We start from the raw sequence: 23,315 nt of genomic DNA, 5'->3' as shown, positions 1-23,315 counted from the left end.
CATGCTCCTGCAGCCCCCTGTGATTTCCCCCTACTTTGCCTGTATTTTTCATGAGGAAAATCCACTAATTTTTTCTGGCGCGCCAAAGTACCACAAAGAACCGCTGGTGTGATCCCTATTTTTGGGACCTTATGGCATTTCTGTGGGGGCATGGTTGTGGCGTCTACTGTGATGTTTCAGAATGGGCGTGTCCACGTAGCACAGTTTCACTCCCTTTTGTGTCATTTCATTTCCGGTTGGTGTAGTACAAAGACTATTGCTTTTCCCTATTTTTTATTTTGATGGTGTAGTACTTGCACACTTATGGAGTTACCTCCTTTCAAAAATGCACATTTGCAAACTTCCACCATAACGGCCTTGTGCAATTCCTCCCCCTCGTTTTTTTTTTTTAAAAGTGTGTGCAGGAGGAAAACTTTGGCAGTGTGATAGATACCATGAAATTCCACATTTAAAGAAAAAATGGAACGCAACAGGTGCAGAAGGCTACCATGTGATCAAACCAGTACTTTAGGAAAATTTTACTGCTTGATTCTTATGTCCTGTATACACAGTGCAGAGAGGGTTGGTTGCTGTCCACAGTACACAGAGCTTGCTGTTTATTATGCCTAATCTGACAAAGAAATAATTTTCATTCCAAGGCCACATGATAGGGAAGTTGCTGTCCCTTAAGGCCCGCCCATCCATCCATCTATCAGCAATTATTTCTGCCAGAAGTAATTTCTGAGCCGGTAGCACTCTGACCTTCTCTTTTTTAGAACTGGTGGTGTATTTCAAGGCAGCTACCATCAAACAATTTTATCTCTTTAGTCTTTAAGAAATACTGTATACCAGCCTTCCCCACTCTGGTGCCTTCCAGATGTTTTGGACTTCAGCTCCCATCAGCCCTAGCCAACATGGCCAGTGGTCAAGAATTCTAGAAGCTGTGGTCCAAAACATCTGGAGGAAACTAGGTTGGGGAAGGCTGGTATATACTCTTACATAAATCTTAAACAGCTCAGCTCAGTAACAGTAGGTAGTATCCAACAGTGTCCCAGCACTAACGCTATTGATGTTATTTCCCCACAGGGCTAAAGGTGGGTCCCAAGTCTCAAAAGGTAGAACAAGTACTGGCCATATTGACTGGAGTGGTTCTCCAGGGCTAGAGTTACAGAGAGGAGTCTTCTCAGTCCTAACTGATGTCAGGGATTGAACCTGGGCCTTTTCGCATGCAAAGCATGTGCTCTACAACTGCGCTATGTCCACTCCCCTTTTATTTATTTCGTGTCCAGATCAAACTTTGCTCTGCCAAAATGTAGCCACCTCCATAGCTTTGTCATTAGCTTGCTGTAGATTGTCAACAGTACAAGACTCCGGCAGTAATCGACACACCATCAGATGCGCTGGGTCTTGGGTTTCTCCACATTCACATAATGTATTGTCGTCAACCAGCAACGCCCCCCTTAAATAAATTCGTCTTACACCTTGGTACCCCCACCCTCATCCTATTCATTGTCCTCCAAACTATATAAGGGAGAGTATTTCCAGCAGCCATTTCTTCCTTCGTTAAAATACTCAAGTCGGTATGCTCATTCCTCCATTTATTTATCCGATTCTGTTCTTTGGTCCCCTCTAGGATACTAGTTCTTGACATAAAGCTCTTTCTAGATCTAAGTCGACGAATTGGGGAAATATAACTGCTCAAAGGGTGATGAGAGTCAGTCTCTTGCTTAGTTCTGTCGGCATCTGCTTCTACTTCCCTTCTAATCTTAGGTGGAGCAATGCCAACAAGAGGATGTAGTTTATTAACAGGCGTCGGTTTGAGGTATCCCGTCACTATGTGCATTGCCTCATTCACAGCAATATCTACTTGCTTCGCATGTGCCGATGCGTCCCGTACTGGTGCTGCATATTCAGCAGTAGAGACACTCAAAGCCATAGCTGATGCTCGTAACGTAGCTGGCTGGGCTCCCTATGTATAGTTTGTCAATTGTCGGATAATGTTATTCCTAGCACATACTTTAGCCTTAGTATTCAGGCAATGTTGCGTAAAAGAAAGCGTTCTATCCAAAAATAACACCCAAGTATTTAGGTGTTGGGCAATGTTGTAATCTGTTCCTTCTCCACGTAATATCCAGGTCAACTCCTGCATCTCGATTACAAAGATGAAAGGCACATACTCGAGTTTGACTTGGATTTGTTTTAAGTGACTATTATCATAATATCGCTCCAGTTTGTCTAAAGCCCGTGATAATTTTACAGCACAGTCATCCAAACTCGGTTCTTGTATGGCCATCGCTGTATCATCTGCATATATAAACATTGGCATATTGGTTGGGGGCCTGTTGATCGTTAGTACAGTCAGGGCCAGAAATATTGGAACAAGGATAACTGTTTTGGCAGTTGGCCTCTGTACACCACTACATTGAAGTTGAAAGGAAACACACCCAGATGGGAGCAAAGTCAGGACTTTCAGCTGTAATTCAAGGGGTTTGACAAAAGTGGGGCACTAATCATTCAGGAAGGAGAGCCAGTGGCATACACACACACTCATTGTTGGTGGCTCATAAGGGAACAAACCAATATCATGTCAAACTTCTGGATCACCTTTAATACCTGGATGGAAATCCTTTGCAGTCAATGACTGCCTGAAGTCTCGAACCCATGGACATGACCAAATGCTGAGTTTCCTCCCTCGAGATGCTTTGCCAGGCCTTCACTGCAGCTGCCTTCAGCTGCTGCTTGTTTGTGGGTCTTTCTGCCTTCAGTCTTGTCTTCAGTAAGTGAAAGCATGCTCTATTGGGTTGAGATCAGGTGACTGACTTGGCCATTGAAGAACATCCCACTTCTTTGCCTTGAGAAGCTCTTGAGTAGCTTTTGCTGTATGTTTTGAGTCATTATCCATCTGCAATATGAAGTGGCGTCCTATCAGTTTGGCAGCATTCGGCTGAATCTGAGCAGAAAGTATAGCCCTATACACTTCAGAATTCGTCCTGCTGCTTTTATCAGCAGTCAGGTCATCAATAAACACTGGTGACCCGGCTCCATTGGCAGCCATACATGCCCATGCCATAACACTGCCTCCACCATGTTTGACAGATGATGTGGTATGCTTTGGATCATGAGCTGTTCCTTTCCTTCTCCATACTTTTCTCTTCCCATCATTCTGGTACAAGTTAATCTTGGTCTCATCAGTCCAAAGAATCTTATTCCAGAACTGGGCAGGCTTTTTTTAGGTGTTTGCTGGCAAAGGCTAATCTGGCCTGTCTGTTCTTGAGTGTTACCAGTGGTTTGCACGTTGTTGTAAAGCCTCTGTATTTACATTCATAAAGGCGTCTCTTGACTGTAGATGTTGACAATTACATGCCTACCTCCTCAAGAGCGTTCTTGACCTGGCTAGATGTTGTGAAAGGGTTCCTCTTCACTATGAGCAGAATTCTATGGTCATCCACTTTAGTTGTCTTCCGTGGTCTTCCAGGCCTTTTGCTGTTGCTGAACTTGCCAGTTAATTCCTTCTTTTTCAGGATGTTCTAGACTGTTGTGTTAGCCACTCCCACTGTTTTGCTGTCTCTCTGATGGGTTTATTTTGTTTCCTCAGCCTAATGATGGCCTCCTTCACTCGCATGGACACCTCTTTGGACCTCATGTTGGGGGTTCCAGTGAACAGCTACCAAATGCAAATGTAACACTCAGAACCACCTCCAGGCCTTTTCTCTGCTTAATTGGTCATGGGGTACCCAGGAAACAAGCCACACCTGGCCGTGCAGCTGCTTGTCAGCCATTTGTTCCATTACTTATGAGCCACCAACGATGGGTGTGTGTGTATGCCACTGGCTGTCCTTCCTGAATTAGTGCCCCACTTTTGTCAAACCCCTTGAATTACAGCTGAAAGTCCTGACTTCACTCCCATCTGGGTGTGTTTCTTTTCAACTTCAATGTGGTGGTGTGCAGAGGCCAACTGCCAAAACAGTTATCCTTGTTCCAATATTTCTGGCCCTGACTGTATATATATTGTATAAAATCGGAGAGAGTACGCTGCCTTATGGTAATCCATTCTTTTGCTTCCTCCATCTACTGTTCTTACCATTCAGAGTCACATAAAACCTTCTATTTTGAAGGAAACTCCCTATAACCCTGGTGAGCTTATGGTCTCCAGTAAAGTTGTCTATCTTGTGCAGCAATTTTCTATGATTGACCATATCGTATGCTGCAGTAAGGTCGATGAATGCCACTCCAGTGATTAGTTTTCTTTCATATCCATCCTCTATGTGTTGTGTAAGATTCAATATTTGTCCGCAACATGACCTTCCTGGTCTAAAACCAGCTTGCTCATTCATGATCTTTTCATCAAGAGTCTCTGCCACTCGATTAAGAATCATTCGCTCCAACACCTTGTAAAGATGACAGAGGAGTGATACCGGTTGATAGTTCTTTGGATCAGTTGGTTCCTTTCCTGGCTTCAACAAGGCTACCACTCTAGCCTGTCTCCAAAGCCTCAGAATCTTAAGTTCAGTAATACAGGTGTTGATCATTTGCTGGAGCTACTCCAAGGTATTAGGTCCAAACTGTTTTATCTGTTCCACCCGTAAATCATCAGATCAAACACCAGATCAAACCACAGTCCACTCCCCTGAAAGGACAAGTTATGGTTAGCGTTAACGTACGTTGCCTCTAACGTTGAATCAGAAATTATTTTAAATTGAGTTTCTGATGCTGCATTGCCTCATTCAGATGCCATGGAAAACTATGGTTACCATGAACCAGGAAGTAGAGAGAGAAATGCATACACATAGAGGAGGAGGGAGCCTGCAAGCAGGGCCGGCACCAGGCTTGAGAAGGCCATGCCATAGCATCCACTGGAGGGCCCAATGGAGGGGAGGAATGCATTCAGACTGAATAAGTTCCCTAAGGGCACAATCCTATGCATGTTCAGACAGAAAAAAGTCCTACAACTCCCAGCAACCCCCAGTCTGTGATGTTGGCTGAGGAAGGCTGAGAGGTATATGACTTTTTTCTGTCTAAACATGCATAGGATTGCACCCTAAAAAGTTCATACTGTGCCCTGAACAGGCATCAAATCATTGCAGTACTATGAGTGATTGCAAATCACAGATGCTGGCTTTAAAATAAGAACCCTTCTGAGAATACAGAATGCTGTTCTTCAGTTGCTTCAATGAGATCCATCACAGATTTGTGAGATGAAAGCCTTTTGGAATTTGTTTTATATTTTACAGTGCTTTAAAGGCATCTGTTTTCTGTGTAGTGGTTCCATCTTGACCTCTGTGGTTTATCATAAGCCAACAATGTATAATAACAGTGAGAATCAACGTAATGGGTGGCTGGAGGTGGGGTTTGGGAGCAGCATGAGCTGCTGCCAAGTGAAATATTTTCCTTAACTTTCTGAGCCTGTCAGCTGACTGGTCACACACAGTATTCTTCTGTGTAGCTTTGAACAAGAGCCGATTAGGGATCTTATAAACAACTGCCCCATATATGTGATTAGGGGAAAAAATGTGATATACTCACAGCCTAATCCAGAGAAGCAATCTGGTCATAGTAATGTAAGACAAAGCCCAGAACCCCACTCATGCATCTGTACTGAGTACCGCAGATCAAGGAGGCCTCTGCTATCTCCCTTGTCAGGAAGTGGGCACAGCCTAGATATCCTTCTCTTGTCTCCCTTAGAGCATCTATTTAGGGAACAGACGAGATCAGGGGACCTATGGATCAGGATGATTTTATACACAACTATTATTATCACCATCATTTTAGTGAGCTTATAGAAGATACAGTATTATTTCATCAAATAGGAACCATCTTCATCCGCTAGGATGCTGGTGGTATGTCACAAGGTGTGTGTTAGTGCTAGCATTGTTACAGTCTGATCCTTACCTTTTTTGGTGGTGGTAGGGGGGAGATTTGGGGCTCTTCTGAGCTCTGCTATGGCAGCGGCCACGTAAGATGGTCTGCCACCCAGAGACTTATGGATCTATCTGGCTTTCAGGATGTTCTGGGGAATTTAGCTGTTGATACCCGCCATCTTGGCACTAGCCTGGTAGATAAACAGAATAAGCAACTTGCCAAGGCCTTTGAACCAATGCACATGACAGCCACCAGGCAGCAGACTCACCCAGACACCCGTATGGTTTAGCACAGAGGCCCAAGCTGTAAAGCTGCAAGGGGCCTTAGTTTAATTAGTTCCAAATTGTCTGGCTTGTGCATTGTTTCATAGGCCTGGGCAAGTTGCTTATTCTATTTATCCACCAGACTACCAAATGACCACTCAGAGAGCAGCAGGTGATAGGGGTAGAGACAAATAGGTCAGCACCTGGATTGGCAAACTCCATATTGTTCCTGCAATCATCATGGTGCTGATTTAAGTGAGTTTAAAATATGAAACTGCACACACTCAGAGTATTTCTCTCATTTATCAGGGTTGGCTAACATTTTGTTTTCTTTTGTTCTATTTATTTATTACATTCCTACATGCCTGATACATTTCTGCATGCCTGCTATGTTAGAAAGCTTCGGCTACTGGGCAGTCCCAATAGCAGAAGCTCTCTAACATATCAGGCACATACAAGCAGTTGTAAAGCATGGAGTGGTGCTGGGGAGAATTGTTAATGGTATGCTTAACTGAAGTAATGCATGTGACTGTATAAAGTCCTGCCCTGTATGACCATTGAGTCCAGGGTTTAAAAGGATTAGCTGTGCCACTGGGACTGACTCAGCACAGGTGAAAGACAATTTGGAACCAATTGAATGGACACACTTTAGGGCGCAATCGATGCATGTTTACACAGAAAAAAGCCCTACAACTCTAGAATCCCTCTAGCCAGCCATGCTGGGAGTTGTAGAACCTTTTTCTGTCTAAAAATGCATCGATTGCACCCTTAAAAAGTTATTTTTAGAGACCATGCTGTGGTGGAGGTGGTGACTTCCAAAGAATCATTTTTCTTTTCTACCACTGTATCCATTGAGTGTCCTCCAGCTGAATTATGAAGCTGATTGGTGAGAGATTCAGGACAGATAAAAAGGAAGGACGTCTTCACACAGCGCGTAGTTAAAGTATGGAATTCGCTACCACAGGAAGTAGTGATGGCCACCAGTTTGGATGGCTTTAATAGGGGGTTAGACAAATTCCTGGAGGAAAAGGTTATCAATGGCTACTAGTCCTGATGGTTATATGCTACCTCCAGTACCAGAGGCAGTGAGCCTATGTACACCAGTTGCTGGGGAACATGGGTGAGAGAGTGCTGTTGCACTTGTGTCCTGCTTGTGGGTTCCCAGTCAATAGCTGCTTGGCCACTGTGTGAACAGAATGCTGGAGTAGATGGACCCTTGGTCTGATCCAGCATGGCTCTTCTTATGTTCTGATGTTCTTCTTTGCCTAATGAAGGCGTTGTTTATATATCCATCCATTGCAGGTGGTGTACTATGTTGTTTGCTATGACCAGTTTGTTAAATATTTTGTGGATAACATCACTCAAGTTTGCTCTGAATTGGACCCCAAAGTTGGTATAAGTCAGGAAGATGCCTAAAGCATCTGATTATCCAGTTTTCATGGATTAATGTCATCCAAAGGATTCTTGGAAGCTTGAGTCCCACTGCTTGACCTATGGAACAGCCTTCCTCAACCTGGTCCCTCCAGATGTGTTGGACTACTGTACCCATAATCCCCAGCCAGCATAGGTTAGGTAAGGCTGATCTTGATCCTTGCTCATCATGGCTTGTAAAAACAAGCCTCTACTGTTTTTGTTTTCTAACGGCTGTGGTAAATAAGTCTCCAGAGGGAGCGGTACTTCCTAAGAGTTTAAAGGAATCTGACATTTGCCCACTCCTATGAGCAACAAACCCCTGAGCTTGGGAAGGAGGCATGTAAGAGGACTGGCAATTTAAGTGGACATCTTTTGTCACCTTATCTGTTAACATGAATATTAAAACAAGAAAAAGCAAGAAAAAGTAGTCAACCACTGGTACATAACCCCAAGCTAGTTTCACCTGGTATAATTGAACTGTAGTTAGTTATGATGGGAACTATGTGACCAAACAGGAAATGATATGGCCTTTTCCCCTCTCTGCTAGGAATGCCTATTGGTCCAGCACATTTGAAGCCTACTGGCCGACTTCTGCCAGGAACTTACAGTGCAACTCTATGCATGCCAACTCAGAAGTAAGCCCTGAGTTCAATGGGGCTTACTCTCAGGTAAGTGGACATAGGATTGTAGCCTCATTCATATACTTGACTCAATGTTACTCCTAAAGCTATCATATGGATCTTTTCTTTAACCTTGGCCTTCCCAATTATATATTTTGGCTAAGATCTGGACCCCCCACCTCTCCAATGAGCTGATTAAGCAATAGTGGTTGGACAAAGTATGAAAGGTGATGGTTATGTAAACAATTACTCAAAAGGTGAAGTTGACAAGAAACTAAAAAATGTTTTCTCTGGGGAAGGTCCAACTTAAATGAAATGCTTTGCTGACAGAAGTGTGCCTGGCCCACATTTAGGGAACAATCCTATCGGGATAGGCGGCCGCCTCTGAACTCGGAGGCGACCACCTCTCCAATGCAGGGCGGGAGTGTGGAGGGGATCTTCTCCTCTGCGCTCCGGCCACCCTGCATTCGTGGCTAGACAGCTGATTTTGGCTGTCTAGCTGTGGGACTGCGGGGGGGGGGGGGAGGCTGGACAGTGCATAGGAAGCGTTGTACCAGCACTTCCACACTCCTTGTCCCCGGAAGCACCCACTTTTGCCCCACTCCATGCTGCTCTTCCAGACTATCTGCGCCACCTATGAGACAGAGGGTAGGGGCGGTTTTCCAGGAACCAACCTCAGAGTGCTGGCTCTGAGGTCAGCTCCCGAAAACCTAACAATCCTATGGCCATCTAGCCGCTGTCGAACGGCCATGGGATTGGGCCCTTACTTACTTTCCACCGCCAAGTTTGCTTTTATTTTATTTATAGAGAATATAAATAAATTTTATTGTTTTGTTTTTTGGCCCCTTTAGGGATGTACGAAAGTGACTTACCTTTCGCAGATTATGTTGATGGGGGGGGAGGCATTCCGTCCCTCCCCCCGGAATCCTGGCCGGCGGGGGAGGCGCTCTGTTCCTCCCCCCAGAATCCTCGAACGGCCGGCTGTGCTCCGCGGCAGTTCCGCGGAGCAGTCAGCCAGGCCCAGCCCGGCCAGGCCAGAGCAGTCCGCAGCCGGATTTCCGGCCGCGGAGGGCTCTGGGTAAAAAAAACAAAACAAAAAAACCGCGTACGCAAATGGTGGCGGCTACGGCCACCGCCATTTGCGTTCCTTCTTTTGGGCCGTCTTAATCAACGTAAATATTTACGTAGACTATGACGGCGAAAATCAAGGGGAACGCAAATAGCATAGCGGGCGCTATTTGAGTCCCTTTTTCATTCACCGTTTCAGCCTACGTAAATCTTTACGTAGGCTAAAAAGGCGAATCAAAAGGGGACGCAAATAGCGCCCGCTATGCTATTTGCGTTCCCCTTGATTTCCACCATCATAGTCTACGTAAATATTTACGTAGATTAAGACGGTAAAAAGAAGGAACGCAAATGGCGGCGGCCGTAGCTGCCGCCATTTGCGTACACGTTTTTTTTTTTAAACCCACCCCCAACCATGATAGGCTATGTAAAGATTTACGTAGCCTATCACGTCTTTTTTTTCTTTTTTTTTTTAAACCTAGCCATGATAGGCTACATAAATCTTTACGTAGCCTATCATGTCTTTTTTTTCCCCCCCCCCACAAGCCTGGAAATGGCAGCGGCGGCAGCCGGTCGGAAGACTGCCCGCCGCCGCCGTTGAAGCCGCTGCCGGAGCCGCCGCCGCCCGGAAGATCCATCCCAGGTAAGTCTCGTCCCGGGGGGGATCCGCGGGGGGCGGGGGGGTGGCAGGCCATTCTGCCACAGATTTCGGGGGGCCGAATGCACTGGCATTCGGCCTCACTGAGATCCGTGGCGGAATTCTCTGACATCCCTAGTCCCCTTCCCTGCATTTTAGTTGACACTACTTCAGATGCCACTACCAGCACAGAATGTGGTCTATACATCTACAAAGAAATAAATCATACATATCGAGTAACAATGTATATTTTAGAGATAGTAGTAGCATGGGTGTATCTTATTATTATTCCAAAGTTCCAAAATAATACAGTGGATGACAAGAGTGATCAAGGCAAGAAAGGAAAGAACAAAACAAGAGTGGTGGAGGAGGGGGAAATAGCAGCACAAGTTCAGCAACAACAACCAGAAAGTGAAATATGTGCTTACGCTGGACCACAAATGATTGGATAGTTATTGAAGTACTATCTCTAAATCCTGCTTTATCTTCTTTGTACATGCCTCATTGCTAAAAAGGCCTTGCCCAAAGGGAATGAATCTTTTGTGAGGATAACAAAACCCATTTGTTTCCTAAACTCACATATCTTCCTCCCATCCCCCCTTCCGTTATATTTGTTAACTCAAGATGTTGAAATGGCAGTACTGAGTGAAAAATCCAGTCACTTATGAAATGGATCCTGAGGATTACCTAGTATCTAATCAAAAGCTATCATGGCACCCCAATTCTACTATAGAAAACGGAAAACTATCATACCTCATGTATAAGCAGGCAGCCGTGGCCTCCAGCGTTCATTGCATTTTCTATTCCAGTTTGTTAACAGAATGGCGTTTTGAACTTTCACTTCACAAACCTGTAGATAACTGTCAGAATCCAGAAGTATGGATTATACTTGAACTCGATGGTCTTGTAGGCCCCTTCCAACCCTACTATTATATGATTCCTACTATTCTATGATATTATACGCTTGTCAATATCAATTTTATTGATATTAAAATATTAATATCAATATTAATAATTAATAGTAAAGTGGCTAAAGCAGTGCTTGGATACAATCCAAAAAATGACAGAATGATCCCAATTCGAATTCAGGGTAAGCCATTCAACATCACAGTGTTCCAAATATACACCCCAACCACAGATGCTAAAGAAGCAGAAGTAGATCAGTTCTATGAGGATCTGCAGCACCTACTGGATAGTTCGCCAAAAAAAGATGTTACTTTCATTACAGGAGACTGGAATGCTAAGGTGAGTAGTCAAACGACACCTGGAATTACAGGCAAGCATAGTCTGGGAGAACAAAATGAAGCAGGACATAGGCTGATAGAATTTTGCCAAGACAACTCATTGTGCATAACAAACACTCTCTTCCAACAACCTAAGAGACGACTTTATACATGGACTTCACCAGACGGTCGACACCGAAATCAGATCGACTACATCCTTTGTAGCCAAAGGTGGCGGACATCTATGCAGTCGGTAAAAACAAGACCTGGAGCTGATTGTAGTTCAGATCACGAACTTCTTATTGCACAATTTAGAATCAGACTAAAGAGAATAGGGAAGACCCACAGAGCAGTTAGATATGAGCTCACTAATATTCCTCATGAATATGCAGTGGAGGTGAAGAATAGATTTAAGGGACTAGATTTAGTAGATAGGGTCCCGGAAGAACTATGGACAGAAGTTCGCAACATTGTTCAGGAGGCGGCAACAAAAAACGTCCCCCAAAAAAAGAAAACCAAGAAGGCAAGATGGCTGTCTGCTGAGACACTGGAAGCAGCCCAAGAAAGAAGGAAAGCAAAAGGCAACAGTGATAGGGGGAGAGATGCCCAATTAAATGCAAAATTCCAGAGGTTAGCCAGAAGAGATAAGGAATTATTGTTAAACAAGCAATGCCCGGAAGCGGAAGAAGATAATAGAATAGGAAGGACAAGAGACCTCTTCCAGAGAATTAGAAACATCAGAGGTAAATTCCAGGCAAAAATGGGTATGATCAAAAACAAAGATGGCAAGGACCTAACAGAAGCAGAAGAGATCAAGAAAAGGTGGCAAGAATATACGGAAGATCTGTATAGGAAGGATAATAATATCAGGGATAGATTTGACGGTGTGGTCAGTGAGCTAGAGCCAGACATCCTGAAGACTGAGGTTGAATGGGCCTTAAGAAGCATTGCTAATAACAAGGCAGCAGGAGATGACTGGTATCCCGGCTGAACTGTTTAAAATCTTGCAAGATGATGCTGTCAAGGTGATGCATGCCATATGCCAGCAAATTTGGAAAACACAAGAATGGCCAACAGATTGGAAAAGGTCAACTTATATCCTCATACCAAAAAAGGGAAGCACCAAAGAATGTTCAAACTATCGAACAGTGGCACTTATTTCACATGCCAGTAAGGTAATGCTCAAGATCTTGCAAGGTAGACTCCAGCAATTGATGGAACTAGAATTGCCAGATGTACAAGCTGGGTTTCGAAAAGGCAGAGGAACTAGAGACCAAATTGCCAATATCCTCTGGATAATGGAGAAAGCCAGGGAGTTTCAGAAAAACATCTATTTCTGTTTTATTGACTCTTCTAAAGCCTTTGACTGTGTGGATCATAACAAATCGTGGCAAGTTCTTGGTGGTATGGGGATACCAAGTCATCTTGTCTGCCTCCTGAGGAATCTGTGTAATGACCAAGTAGCAACGGTAAGAACAGACCACGGAACAACGGACTGGTTTAAGATTGGGAAAGGAGTACGGCAGGGTTGTATACTCTCACCCTACCTATTCAACCTTTACGCAGAACACATCACGCGATGTGCTGGGCTTGATGAAGCCAAGGCTGGAGTTAAAATCGCTGGAAGAAACATTAACAATCTCCGATATGCAGATGATACCACTTTGATGGCTGAAAGCGAGGAGGAGCTGAGGAACCTCATGACGAAGGTGAAAGAAGAAAGTGCAAAAGCTGGGTTGCAGTTAAACCTCAAAAAAACCAAGATTATGGCAACCAGCTTGATTGATAACTGGCAAATAGAGGGGGGAAACGTGGAGGCAGTGACAGACTTTGTCTTTCTAGGCGCAAAGATTACTGCAGACGCTGACTGCAGCCAGGAAATCAGAAGACGTTTACTTCTTTACTTCTTGGGAGGACAGCAATGACAAACCTTGATAAAATAGTTAAGAGCAGAGACATCACACTGACAACAAAGGTCTGCATAGTTCAAGCAATGGTATTCCCTGTAGTAACCTATGGCTGCGAGAGCTGGGCCATAAAGAAGGCTGAGCGAAGGAAGATAGATGCTTTTGAACTGTGGTGCTGGAGGAAAATTCTGAGAGTGCCTTGGACTGCAAGAAGATCAAACCAGTCCATACTCCAGGAAATAAAGCCAGACTGCTCACTTGAGGGAATTATATTAAAGGCAAAACTGAAGTACTCTGGCCACATAATGAGAAGACGGGATACCCTGGAGAAGATGCTGATGCTAGGGAAAGTGGACGGCAAAAGGAAAAGGGGCCGACCAAGGGCAAGATGGATGGATGATATTCTGGAGGTGACGGACTCGACCTTGGGGGAGCTGGGGGTGGCGACGGCCGACAGGAAGCTCTGGCGTGGGCTGGTCCATGAAGTCACGAAGAGTCGGAAGCGATTGACTGAATAAACAACAACAATATCAAAAACACCTCAGTGGTGATATTTATAATTCATATACAAGATATAAACGTAAGAAAAGCCATGCTGGATTAGACCAAAGGCCTACCTAGTCCAGCATTCTGTTCACCCAGTGGCCAAGCAGCTGCCCCAGTGGGAAGCCCACAAGCAGGACAGGAGTGCTATAGCACCCTCCCACTCATGTTCTCCAGCAATTGATATAAAGAGGCATTCTGGTCCTAATGCCCCAGGTAATAAAGACCCATCACGTCTAGGAGGAGTGGCAGCCTTATTCATTAGCCAAGACAAATCCATGAAGGATAAGGCTTCTTATCTTGTGGATGTGAATTGCTGCAACGGAAACCATCCCATCAACATGAGGATAACAGGCTTGCTCTTGGGATGGCTTTGCTGAACTATTACACCTGTTAGCGTGTTGGACTGGGACTCGGGAGATCCGGGTTCTAGTCCCCCTGTGGCCATGCAGCTCCCTGGATGATTTTGGGCCAGTTGCTGACTCTCAGCTTAACCTACCTCACAGGGTTATTGTGAGGATAAAATGGAGAGGAAGGGGAGTATGTAAGCCCCCTTGGGCTCCTTGCAAGAGAGGAAAAGGGGGGATGTAAATGTAATGAAAATTAGATATAGTTGGCAAGGCGCTTCTGCTTTGAATAGCTGCATTGATGTGCAGAAATACAGCATGTTATTGTTAAAGGGCGTGAAGGGGAGGAGGGGAGCGCTCTCAATGGGCGGGAGTCGGCCTAGCATGTAAGGCTGGCAAGCCAAGTAAGAGGAGGAACTCTTACTCCCAGCCCCAAAGAAGACCGCGGGCCGACGCGTTCACGCAGCGCTGATCGCCGGCAGTCCCGCCGCCGCCGCCGCCGCCGCCGAGATTTCGCGCTCGCTTCCAAGCCTCGACAGGGGCTGGTCGTGCAGCAAAGTAGCCCCGGGGGCTGAGGCCATAGAATCATAGAATAGTAGGGTTGGAAGGGGCCCACAAGGCCATCGAGTCCAACCCCCTGCTCAATGCAGGCCAAGGCGCTTCCCCGCCCACGTGAGCCTCTGGCGTGCGGGGCCCGCGCAACACGTGCTCCGGGGAGCAGTTTGACCCTTCCTACCCCACCGCGGCGCCTGCAAGCCTCCCCCTCTTCCTTGGCGGCGGCTCCAGCTGCGGGTTCCCTTCTCGGGGCCCGGGGAGTTCGCGCGCTGCCTTCCGCCCCGAGCGTCCAGCCACCTGCCTGCTTTGGTCCAGTCGCCGGCTGCGCTTGCAGACGCGACCCGGAGACGGGTGACGAGTTTCGGCACCCGAGCAGCGGACGAGAGCCGCCATGAAGGACGGGGGGGGGAGCTGGTCCAGCATCCCCCGTTGCCCACGCCTAGCCCTGTCCACCAGGTAAGCCCTCGCCTGAGCTCCCTTCCCATGGTGTGATTTCAATTTAAGGCGCAATCCTAGCCCTGTTTAGACAGAGACAGGAGATAGATAGGAGCTGTAGGACTTTTTTTTTTCTGTCTAAACAGGCATAGGATTACGCCCTTATTTGATCTTATCTGATTTATAATCTTTTTTCAAGAGGCTTCTAGGGCGGAAAGCAAATATTTTTAAACCCTCCCCCGATTTAGAGCTCAAGCCTATGCATGTTTGGACAGGAAAAAAAGTCCTACAGCTCCCAACGTGGCTGGCTGGGGAATGCTGGGAGTTGTAGGATTTTGGCCCTGTCTAAAAACGGATAGGATAGCGCCATTATTTTGTTCAGGAACTCCAGACCTGCTCTTTCCTGAGCGTCTCGGCAGTTCCCCATCGAACTCGCCGCAGCACCCTCGGGCCGGGCTTTCGAACTTCTGCGCAGGCTTTCGAGATGTCCAGAGCTGTTCATCAGGCAGGCAAGATAAAGCAGGTGGAGCGTGGGGAAAAGGACTGACTGGATGTTGAAGTCAGGATGTCTGCATAGCCTGCTTTTCGTAACAACTTGCCTCATTAAGAGATCCGGAGATCTCGAAGCCTTTGTACGTTTTGGGGTGACCTTTGAGTGGGCCGAAGAAAGATTTTAACTGTTTTAACTGTTACAGGTTTTTGCATTTTTCTCATGGGCCAACATAGTTACCTTTGCTTTTTGTAAGGCTACTCAGTGTATCCCAAAACAATGTAATCCTAAATGTGCAATCCTATATGTGACTCTACTCAGAAGTAAGCCCCATTGAGGTCACTGGAAATTACTCCCAGGTAAGTGACCAGCCTAACTGTACTTACTAGGAAGCAATTCTCAGGCTGCAATCCTGTTGAAAATCCTCCAGAGTAGCAGGACTAGTTCGGATATTTGGAAACTGGCTGGATTATTTATTTATTTACAGCAGTTATATACCACTCCACATCCTAACAGATTCCGGAGTGGTGAACAATAAAAGATAAAAAGATAAAATAATAAAACACCATATAAAAATAGTTATTTAAAAAAACAGAATACCACTACAACAGTGGCTGGTCAGTCAAGGAAGGATTCCTGAAATAAATGTGTTTTTAGGAGGTGCCTGAAACAACACAATGTTGGCGCCTGCCTGACCTCCAGAGGCAGGGAGTTCCATAGAAAGGGGGCCACCACACTGAAGGCTCTTATCAGGAGGAGTAGCTGGTGTGAGCGCCTGTTCAGTAACAGACAATGCTGGAATGTACTTGGAGAGAAGAGGCAAAGAATTGGCCCTAGGGCGTCATGGAGCTGAATCGCCATCACCCCAGACATTGCTTCAAGAAAGATTTGGAATGGCAGGGGAACAAACAGGCTTTCAGTCTTGTGGCTGATAGGGAGCCAGGCTGGGGTGGGAAAAGCGACCCTGGCAGCTTCCTGGCAAGAAAATGGCTTGCGTAAAAGTTGGAAGGATGCTAGACTTGTCCTTTCATTTGAATATATGGAGTTCGGGTAGGGAGAAAGAGGTGCATGTTGGTTGTTAGTAGTTGCATACGGTACATAGGACATAGTCCTGAATGACACCATTGTTGCCAAGAGAAGGACTCTGAATGCAGCTTTTCTTCCATGGAAGGATGAACACAAATAATATGATGTCCCCCACCTTGCATCTAAAAGGAAAACTGCATTACTCTGCCTTGGATTGATTGCTTCCAAGACTGCTAAAACGGACATAACCTGAATAGCCTGCAGGGTATCCCAAATGCTTTCATTAATATTGGAAGCTTCCTGATGAGACTTTTACTGTACAGTCACCCTGCCTCAAACATGGATTTTTACAGAGTGGAGGGGCACAGATGCCATCATCCATTTGTAACCCTTCCTTATTTCCCCACTATTTCTTCAGTCCCTTTTCTTACCAGAAAAAGTCTGTTGAGGAGGAAAAGTCAAAATAGGGTCGATACGCTTTTTGACTGGTAGCTCTAGGAGCTCTCTGTCTCGAAATACCCATAAGCACAAGCATTATTTATATATGTAATACATTATAATCAATGTAGTACCTTGATACAATTTGCATTGGGTCAGGGACGGAGCATTTTGATGATAATAAGATGGTTCAGATAACTAAACTTCAGATGATGGAGGTTCTGCTCTACCTTTTTTCCCCGAACATTTTGTTATTCAGACATTGTGGGTTGCTGTCAGGACTTACAGTGTAATCCTATGCATGTTTATGTAGAAGTAAGTCCAACTGTATTCATTGCGCTTAGTGCATAGTAAGTGTGTTTAGGATTGCAACCGTAAAGTATCTTGAAAAGTAGTTATTATAGTTATGCCTACATTTGCACAACACTTAAATGTACCAGTCTTTCTGATTCTAGTTATTATTTAGGTTCACACTGTCTCAACAGCCAAGATTTTCCATGAAACTCAGTCTTTAACTCAGGATTTATCTGTTTCAGGAGAAGAAGAAAAACCTTTCCTAAACTGAAATGTCATATTTCAGCTTGCTAAATTTTAAGAATGGGAAACTTAGATTTCTCTCTCTTTTTAGTGAATACAGTTTTGTCTAACATCAACATTACTTTATTGAAATATGATGAAATGGATGAAAGGATGACCCTGGTTTGTAAACTGAGGAATAAACAAGGATCTAGCAACCTGTCATAGAATCATAGAATAGCAGGGTTGGAAGGGGCCTACAAGGCCATCGAGTCCAACCCCCCCATCGAGTCCAACCCCCCCATCGAGTCCAACCCCCACTGTCCAACTGTCTTTGGCTACTTTTAATGTTATCAACTCTATTATAGAATCTGGAATGATAGGTAAGCGCATCTACTCTCAATTGAGTTTATTCTTTTGTTGGGATTGTAATTAGCATTCATTCATAGTTACTTGTAGTAATTTTATTATAATAGTATGGATTATTGCCTATCAGGGCCAGAGACCCTCATAGGTTATTTATAAGAAAAATTGCTTAGTTAGTCACAGTTACCAAGGATGAGCCATCGCTAGCCACCATCTGCTCATATGCATCTTATAAAGCAGGAATGAGGAACCTCTGGCTCACAGAGTCAGAGTCATCTGGCCCATGGAGGTTAGGCTTCCCTCTGTGGGCTCTGCCCACTCCCCTCCCCAAGCTCTGCTCACTTCCCAAGCCATGCCCTTTGGCCTGAAGGCTAACAAGGGCTTGGGGAGGAGGCAAGGAGAGGTTATCTCTCTTATCTCTGTTCTGTGATCAGAGATAACAAGGGGGTTCCCTCGTGCTATGCTCCAGGAGATTGGCACGCTAAGTTCTGCACACTTGGCTGGCACTTGCTTCAGCTTGGGTGGCTTCGGTGCATGTGGGCCTTCCCCAATGGGCGCGTTGCCTGGCGACCAAGTGACATGATAGGATGTATCCACATCCTCTGATGTCATCTGACCCATGGAGGGCTGGGGTGGAGGGGTCAGCCAGTCTTCCACCTGAAACCAGTTTCCAGCTCTTTTGTAAAGGATGGCCAATCTTAGAGATATTTTTTGAATATGGTAAGCAGTATATAAATCTGTTAAATAAATAAGTGTATTGTTCAAATGAGCAATTCCAGGAGGTGGTGCTGGGGGATTATTGGTCTGTCCCTTGACAGCTATGCCATGGGGTGCCACAAGGTTCTGTTTTATCCCACATGCTGCTCAACATCTCCATGAAACTATTGGGGGAGGTTATCTGGAGATGTGGACTGAGGGGTCACCAATATGCAGATGACACCCAGCTCTTTCTCTCCTTTTCATCAAACCCAGGAGAGGCAGTGGGTTTTCTGAACCAGTGTCTGGGTGTCCTAATGGACTGGATGAGGGTCAATAAACTGAGGCTCAATCCAGACAAGATGGAGGTACTGTTAGTGGATGGTTTGTCTGCCCAGTTAAGTGATGTTCAGCCTGTTCTGGAGGAGGTTGTACTCCCCTTAAAGGATCAGGTTCATAGTTTGAGAGTGCTCATGGACCCAGCATTGTCACTAGAAGCACAGATGGACTTGGTGGCACAAAGCACCTTTTATCAGCTTAGGCAGATATACCAGCTATGTCCTTATCTGGACAGACATAGCCTAGCTACTGTTATCCTTGGTCTTGCTCCAATAACCTCTCGTCTGGATTACTGCAATGTGTTATACGTGGGCTTGCCTTTGAAAATAGTCCATAAACTTCAGCTGGTCCAAAATAGGGCAGCAAGATTGTTAATCGGAAATGGCCAAGATGATCATATTATGCCAGTTCTTTTCTATCCACACTGGCTGCCAGTCGATTTCCGGGCCCAATTCAAAGTGCTGATATTAACATCCAAAGCCTAAATGGCTTGGGGCCAGGTTACCTGAAAGATTGTCTCCTCCCATATACACCAGCCCAGAGCCTAAGATCATCTTCACTGGTCTTTCTCCAGGAGCCCCCACCAAAGGAAATGAGCTGGGTGGCTACTAAGAAGAGGGCTTTTTCTGTTGTGGCCCCCTGGTTGTGGAATGAGCTTCCCAGAAAGGCTTGCCTACATTGTGCTCTTTTCAGCACCAGGCATTTTAGCTTTTCAGTTTATGTTTTAAATCTGTTACTGTATTTTAAATCTTTTCACTATGGCTAGGTTCTGTGTGGTTATTATTTTTATTTTATACTGCAGTTTTAAACTTTTAAATATTGTATTTTATTGTGTTGTACTTTATGGTTTTAATTGTTGTGTACTGCCCAGAGAGCTTCAGCTATTGGGTGGTATAGAAATGTAATACATAATAAAGTTCCAGTCAAATTGTTCGCTTGCTTTGTGCCCATAGGTCTGCCTTATTCTTTGAAGCAAGCTGGCTTTCCGTTAAGAATACTGCTATTGTTGGATATTGTTGCGTATATCACAGGTATTGCTATAAAAGCTATCGCTGTCATCAAGGAATAAACGTGTTAAGATTTTCAACAATCTGTAGACAAATCCATGAATTAAGATGACTGGAATATGTAAAATGTCTTCATTTATACTAATCTTACTAGATGATTAGGAAAAGTAGAGCATTGTGCCATGCTAGATGTTCTTTCCTATTCATGATTAGGACACCAGGAAAAGTAGATTTTTTGCAAATCACTTAGTTTCAGTGTTTGCCAGTTATAATTGGAAATGAGCACATTCGCAATGCAAAATTGGGGACTTAGCATTCCCTTTTTAACCACTGTGCACAAGAATTTAAAGCCATATGGAACTTTACAAATTTACTGACGCATCTAACATTCCCATAATATGCGAGAGCCAGTGTGGTTTGAGAGTTTCGGGCTAGGACCGGGGCAGATGCAGGTTCAGATCCCCGCTTGGCCGTGAAGCTCAGTAGGTGACCTTGGGCCAATCCATCACTCTCAGCCTCAGCTACCTCACAGGGTTGTTGTGAGGATAAAATGGGTGGGTGGGATGGTGGGAGGTGAGGAACATTGCATGCTGCCCTGAGTTCTTTGAAGGAAGGGTTGGAACCTCCAAATTCCTGGAGGAAAAGGCTATCAATGGCTACTAGTCTTGATAGCTATGTGCTACCTCCAGTACCAGAGGCAGTGAGCCTATGTACACCAGTTGCTGGGGAGGGTGCTGTTGCACTCATGTCTTGCTTGTGGGTTCCCGGTTGACAGCTGGTTGGCCACTGTGTGAACGGAATGCTGGATTAGGTGGACCCTTGGTCTGATCCAACATGGCTCTTCTTATGTTCTTAATTGAAATGTAATAAAATAAGTAATATGCAGTGCTGTAACTTGTTCATGTCAATGATATATTTGAGGCATGCAGACTTTTAAAATAATTGGATTAAAGCAGACTTCCCCAACCAGATGTCCTCCAGATGTGTTGGGCTACAAGTCCCATTGGCTATGCATTTGGAGAGCACCTGGTTGGGGTAGGCTGTATTAAATCCTGGTGAGTGGTAGGTATGTCTGAGGAAGGTGTCCATGCCCACATTCCAACCCAGTGTTCTAGCTGCACTACCACAGTCCAGGAGAGCCCGCTTGCTCCCAAGTCACGCAACGTAGATGGACACAACAGCTGCCCTCTTAATGCGGAACACTGGAAAGAGAAGGTGACTAGATATGGATGGAGAGGCAACTGGGTGGCCTCCAGATGTTTTGGACTCCAGCTTCCAGAAGCCCCAGCCAACATGGCCAGGGCTTGAGGATTACAGGAGTTGTAGGCCAGCACATCTGGAGGGTACAACGTCGCTCACCGTGTATGGGAATGCCAGTCAACACCAGCAGTGCAGCCTGCAAGGCAGATGTGACTGGAGAGAATGACCCCACTGGTTTGGCCATATGATGGATCAAGCAGAGCTACCCTTTTCTGACTTACAGAATAAATAGGTCATCTTACAGAATAAATAGGTCAGAATAGTCAGAATAAATTTACAGAATAAATAGGTCAGCAATAGGACAGAATAGTCCTATTAAATAGGTCAGAATAGTCAGAATAAACTTACAGAATAAATAGGTCAGCAATAGGACAGAATCGCAGTGGAATTCTTCACTTCTAATGGAGACTGTGGATATGATGATTTAGCTTTCCACAGGGTTTCTATAAGATCTCCCCACCACCAGCTTTATTCCATATTTGCAGTCTTTATCCACTCTGGTCTCTCTGCCTGCTGTATTTGAATCATTCAAATAGTGTCAGAAAACCTGATCCCGAAGAGATTGTTTTTATTAGAATTTATTATATGTATATTTTTCACTCCACGACATATTATTCTATTATCCTGTTGATTAAAGGAGGGAACGTATCTGGAACCAACAGCTATCAAGCACTGGTCAATAAAGCATATGGCTTCGTAGGGCACCTAATTATCTCAGCCCTCCAGTTTTTATATCCCCTTATTGGTAAGGTCACATTGCAAGTGCATAATTTGCAATACCTGTTGTAGTATATAAAAGAAGAAAATTGGAAGCTAAAATTCCTTTAGACTTTGTGGCTATATCAAGCTAGTTTTTTCTGACTTTTTTTCCATCCCCCACTTTGCTTAATGTTCACTCTGATGAAAGGGTGATTCAGACAACCCCACACGTGCACGTACATTGAAATGTGAGTGGAATTGTGGGGCCCGATAGGTTGTCCTCCCCCCTTGTGTGGAGGAGCTCTGTGCGCGTACATCAGTACATGTCTCGAGCCCCTTTTGATGCACTCTAAAAGTTCAGATGGTGAGTGGGTGTAGGCACTGGACACATCAGTGGCAGGGGTGAGGCTAGCCTGTGTGGTCCCGTCACATTTCTTTTGAACAAATGGAGGGGTTGCCTGGACCCCCCTGAAAAGACCTGGAGAACTTCAAATCTTGAACACTGTGACATTTTGGTTGGGTATTGCCCAAGTGTGGATTGTGATTTTTTTATTATTATTATGGATTAACACAGCTCTCCTTGCTTTTTGTTTGTTAGTTTTAGTGACTATCTATCTATCTATCTATCTATCTATCTATGGGAACTGCTAGTCTTGAAATATAGTTGATTTTGTTGTTTAATGATGAACGTCAACATGCAAGGCTGAACTCTTAGGATTTATTTTTAGAACTTCGAATGTTCATTATTTTGGTAGAAGATAGCTGAAACCTTAAAAGCATTTTTACTGTTCTGAACTAACTGTCTTAACCACAGAATCTAACAGCATTGATCAACTGACTGCTTGGATCCTTTTATTTTTCCATAGTTAAAGTAAATATCAAAATCATAAACATTAAAATAGTTTCTAGTTTCTAGTTCCACTTATGAAAATCAGAAAGTGACACCTCAGATTCTAAAGAGCTGCTGGGTGCAAGAGGGCATGAAGGAGACCACTTCTAAGAGTCTGAGAGTATTTGGATTTTGGTCCCACCAAGTTCAGTGGAGTTTACTCTAAATGAAACGTGCATAAGATTGCATCCGAAAAGTAATTAACATGAAAGAAGTTGCATGCTCAGAGAAGGCACTTTTTGCTACTGATAACATTTTGCTTGGGTGAAATCCAGTGTTGTGCAATGACACTTCTCCTCTCTCATCCGCCTCCCAAATCTGCTCTGAAGTGCCCCCCGTTCCTCCAGAGCAGGTTTTGGGAATGCTCAGGGGCTGCAGGGCAGGATCCATTCTGCCAATGATGTATATTCCACTGGCAGGCAGCCATCTCTGGATTTCGCCCTGTATTAGACTATGTTTAATCTTAGTTTACCTTTTAAAAGCATTATTAATAATGTACCTCCTTTTTTTTTTTTAAGCCATGATTAGCTACAACATTATAACAGGAGATACTTTGACAAAAGTTTTCCAAAGAATTCCTCGAGGTAAGTCTATCTTAATGTTTTGTTTTCATTCTTCCTGTTAACTTACTGTATAACTTATTAGGAAAGTTGGTCAAAATACTTCTCTATGCATCATTTATTTAAAGAGCTATAACACCTGTTGTATTGGCCCAAGGAACGTAGCCAAGTCATTTATAGTGC

The 23,315-nt window shown here is 44.6% G+C and overlaps 1 protein-coding gene across 1 annotated transcript in view; it reads left to right on the top strand.

The window, feature by feature from the left end:
* Positions 1 to 23,315, top strand: part of SLC38A11 (solute carrier family 38 member 11) — an 87,340-nt gene that overhangs the window by 38,580 nt on the left and 25,445 nt on the right. The window contains 4 exon segments of the mRNA XM_084804692.1: positions 17,626 to 17,699; positions 19,671 to 19,748; positions 21,595 to 21,729; positions 23,091 to 23,156. Coding sequence (XP_084660818.1) covers positions 17,626 to 17,699; positions 19,671 to 19,748; positions 21,595 to 21,729; positions 23,091 to 23,156 — 353 coding nt within the window.

Source organism: Heloderma suspectum, chromosome 1 (genome assembly GCF_057233095.1).
Source record: "Heloderma suspectum isolate Gila_16-S chromosome 1, 16-S_ref, whole genome shotgun sequence".
Lineage (NCBI taxonomy): Eukaryota > Metazoa > Chordata > Lepidosauria > Squamata > Helodermatidae > Heloderma > Heloderma suspectum.
Note: the sequence above shows the minus strand (reverse complement) of the source record. Positions and strands in the feature narration are given on the sequence as shown.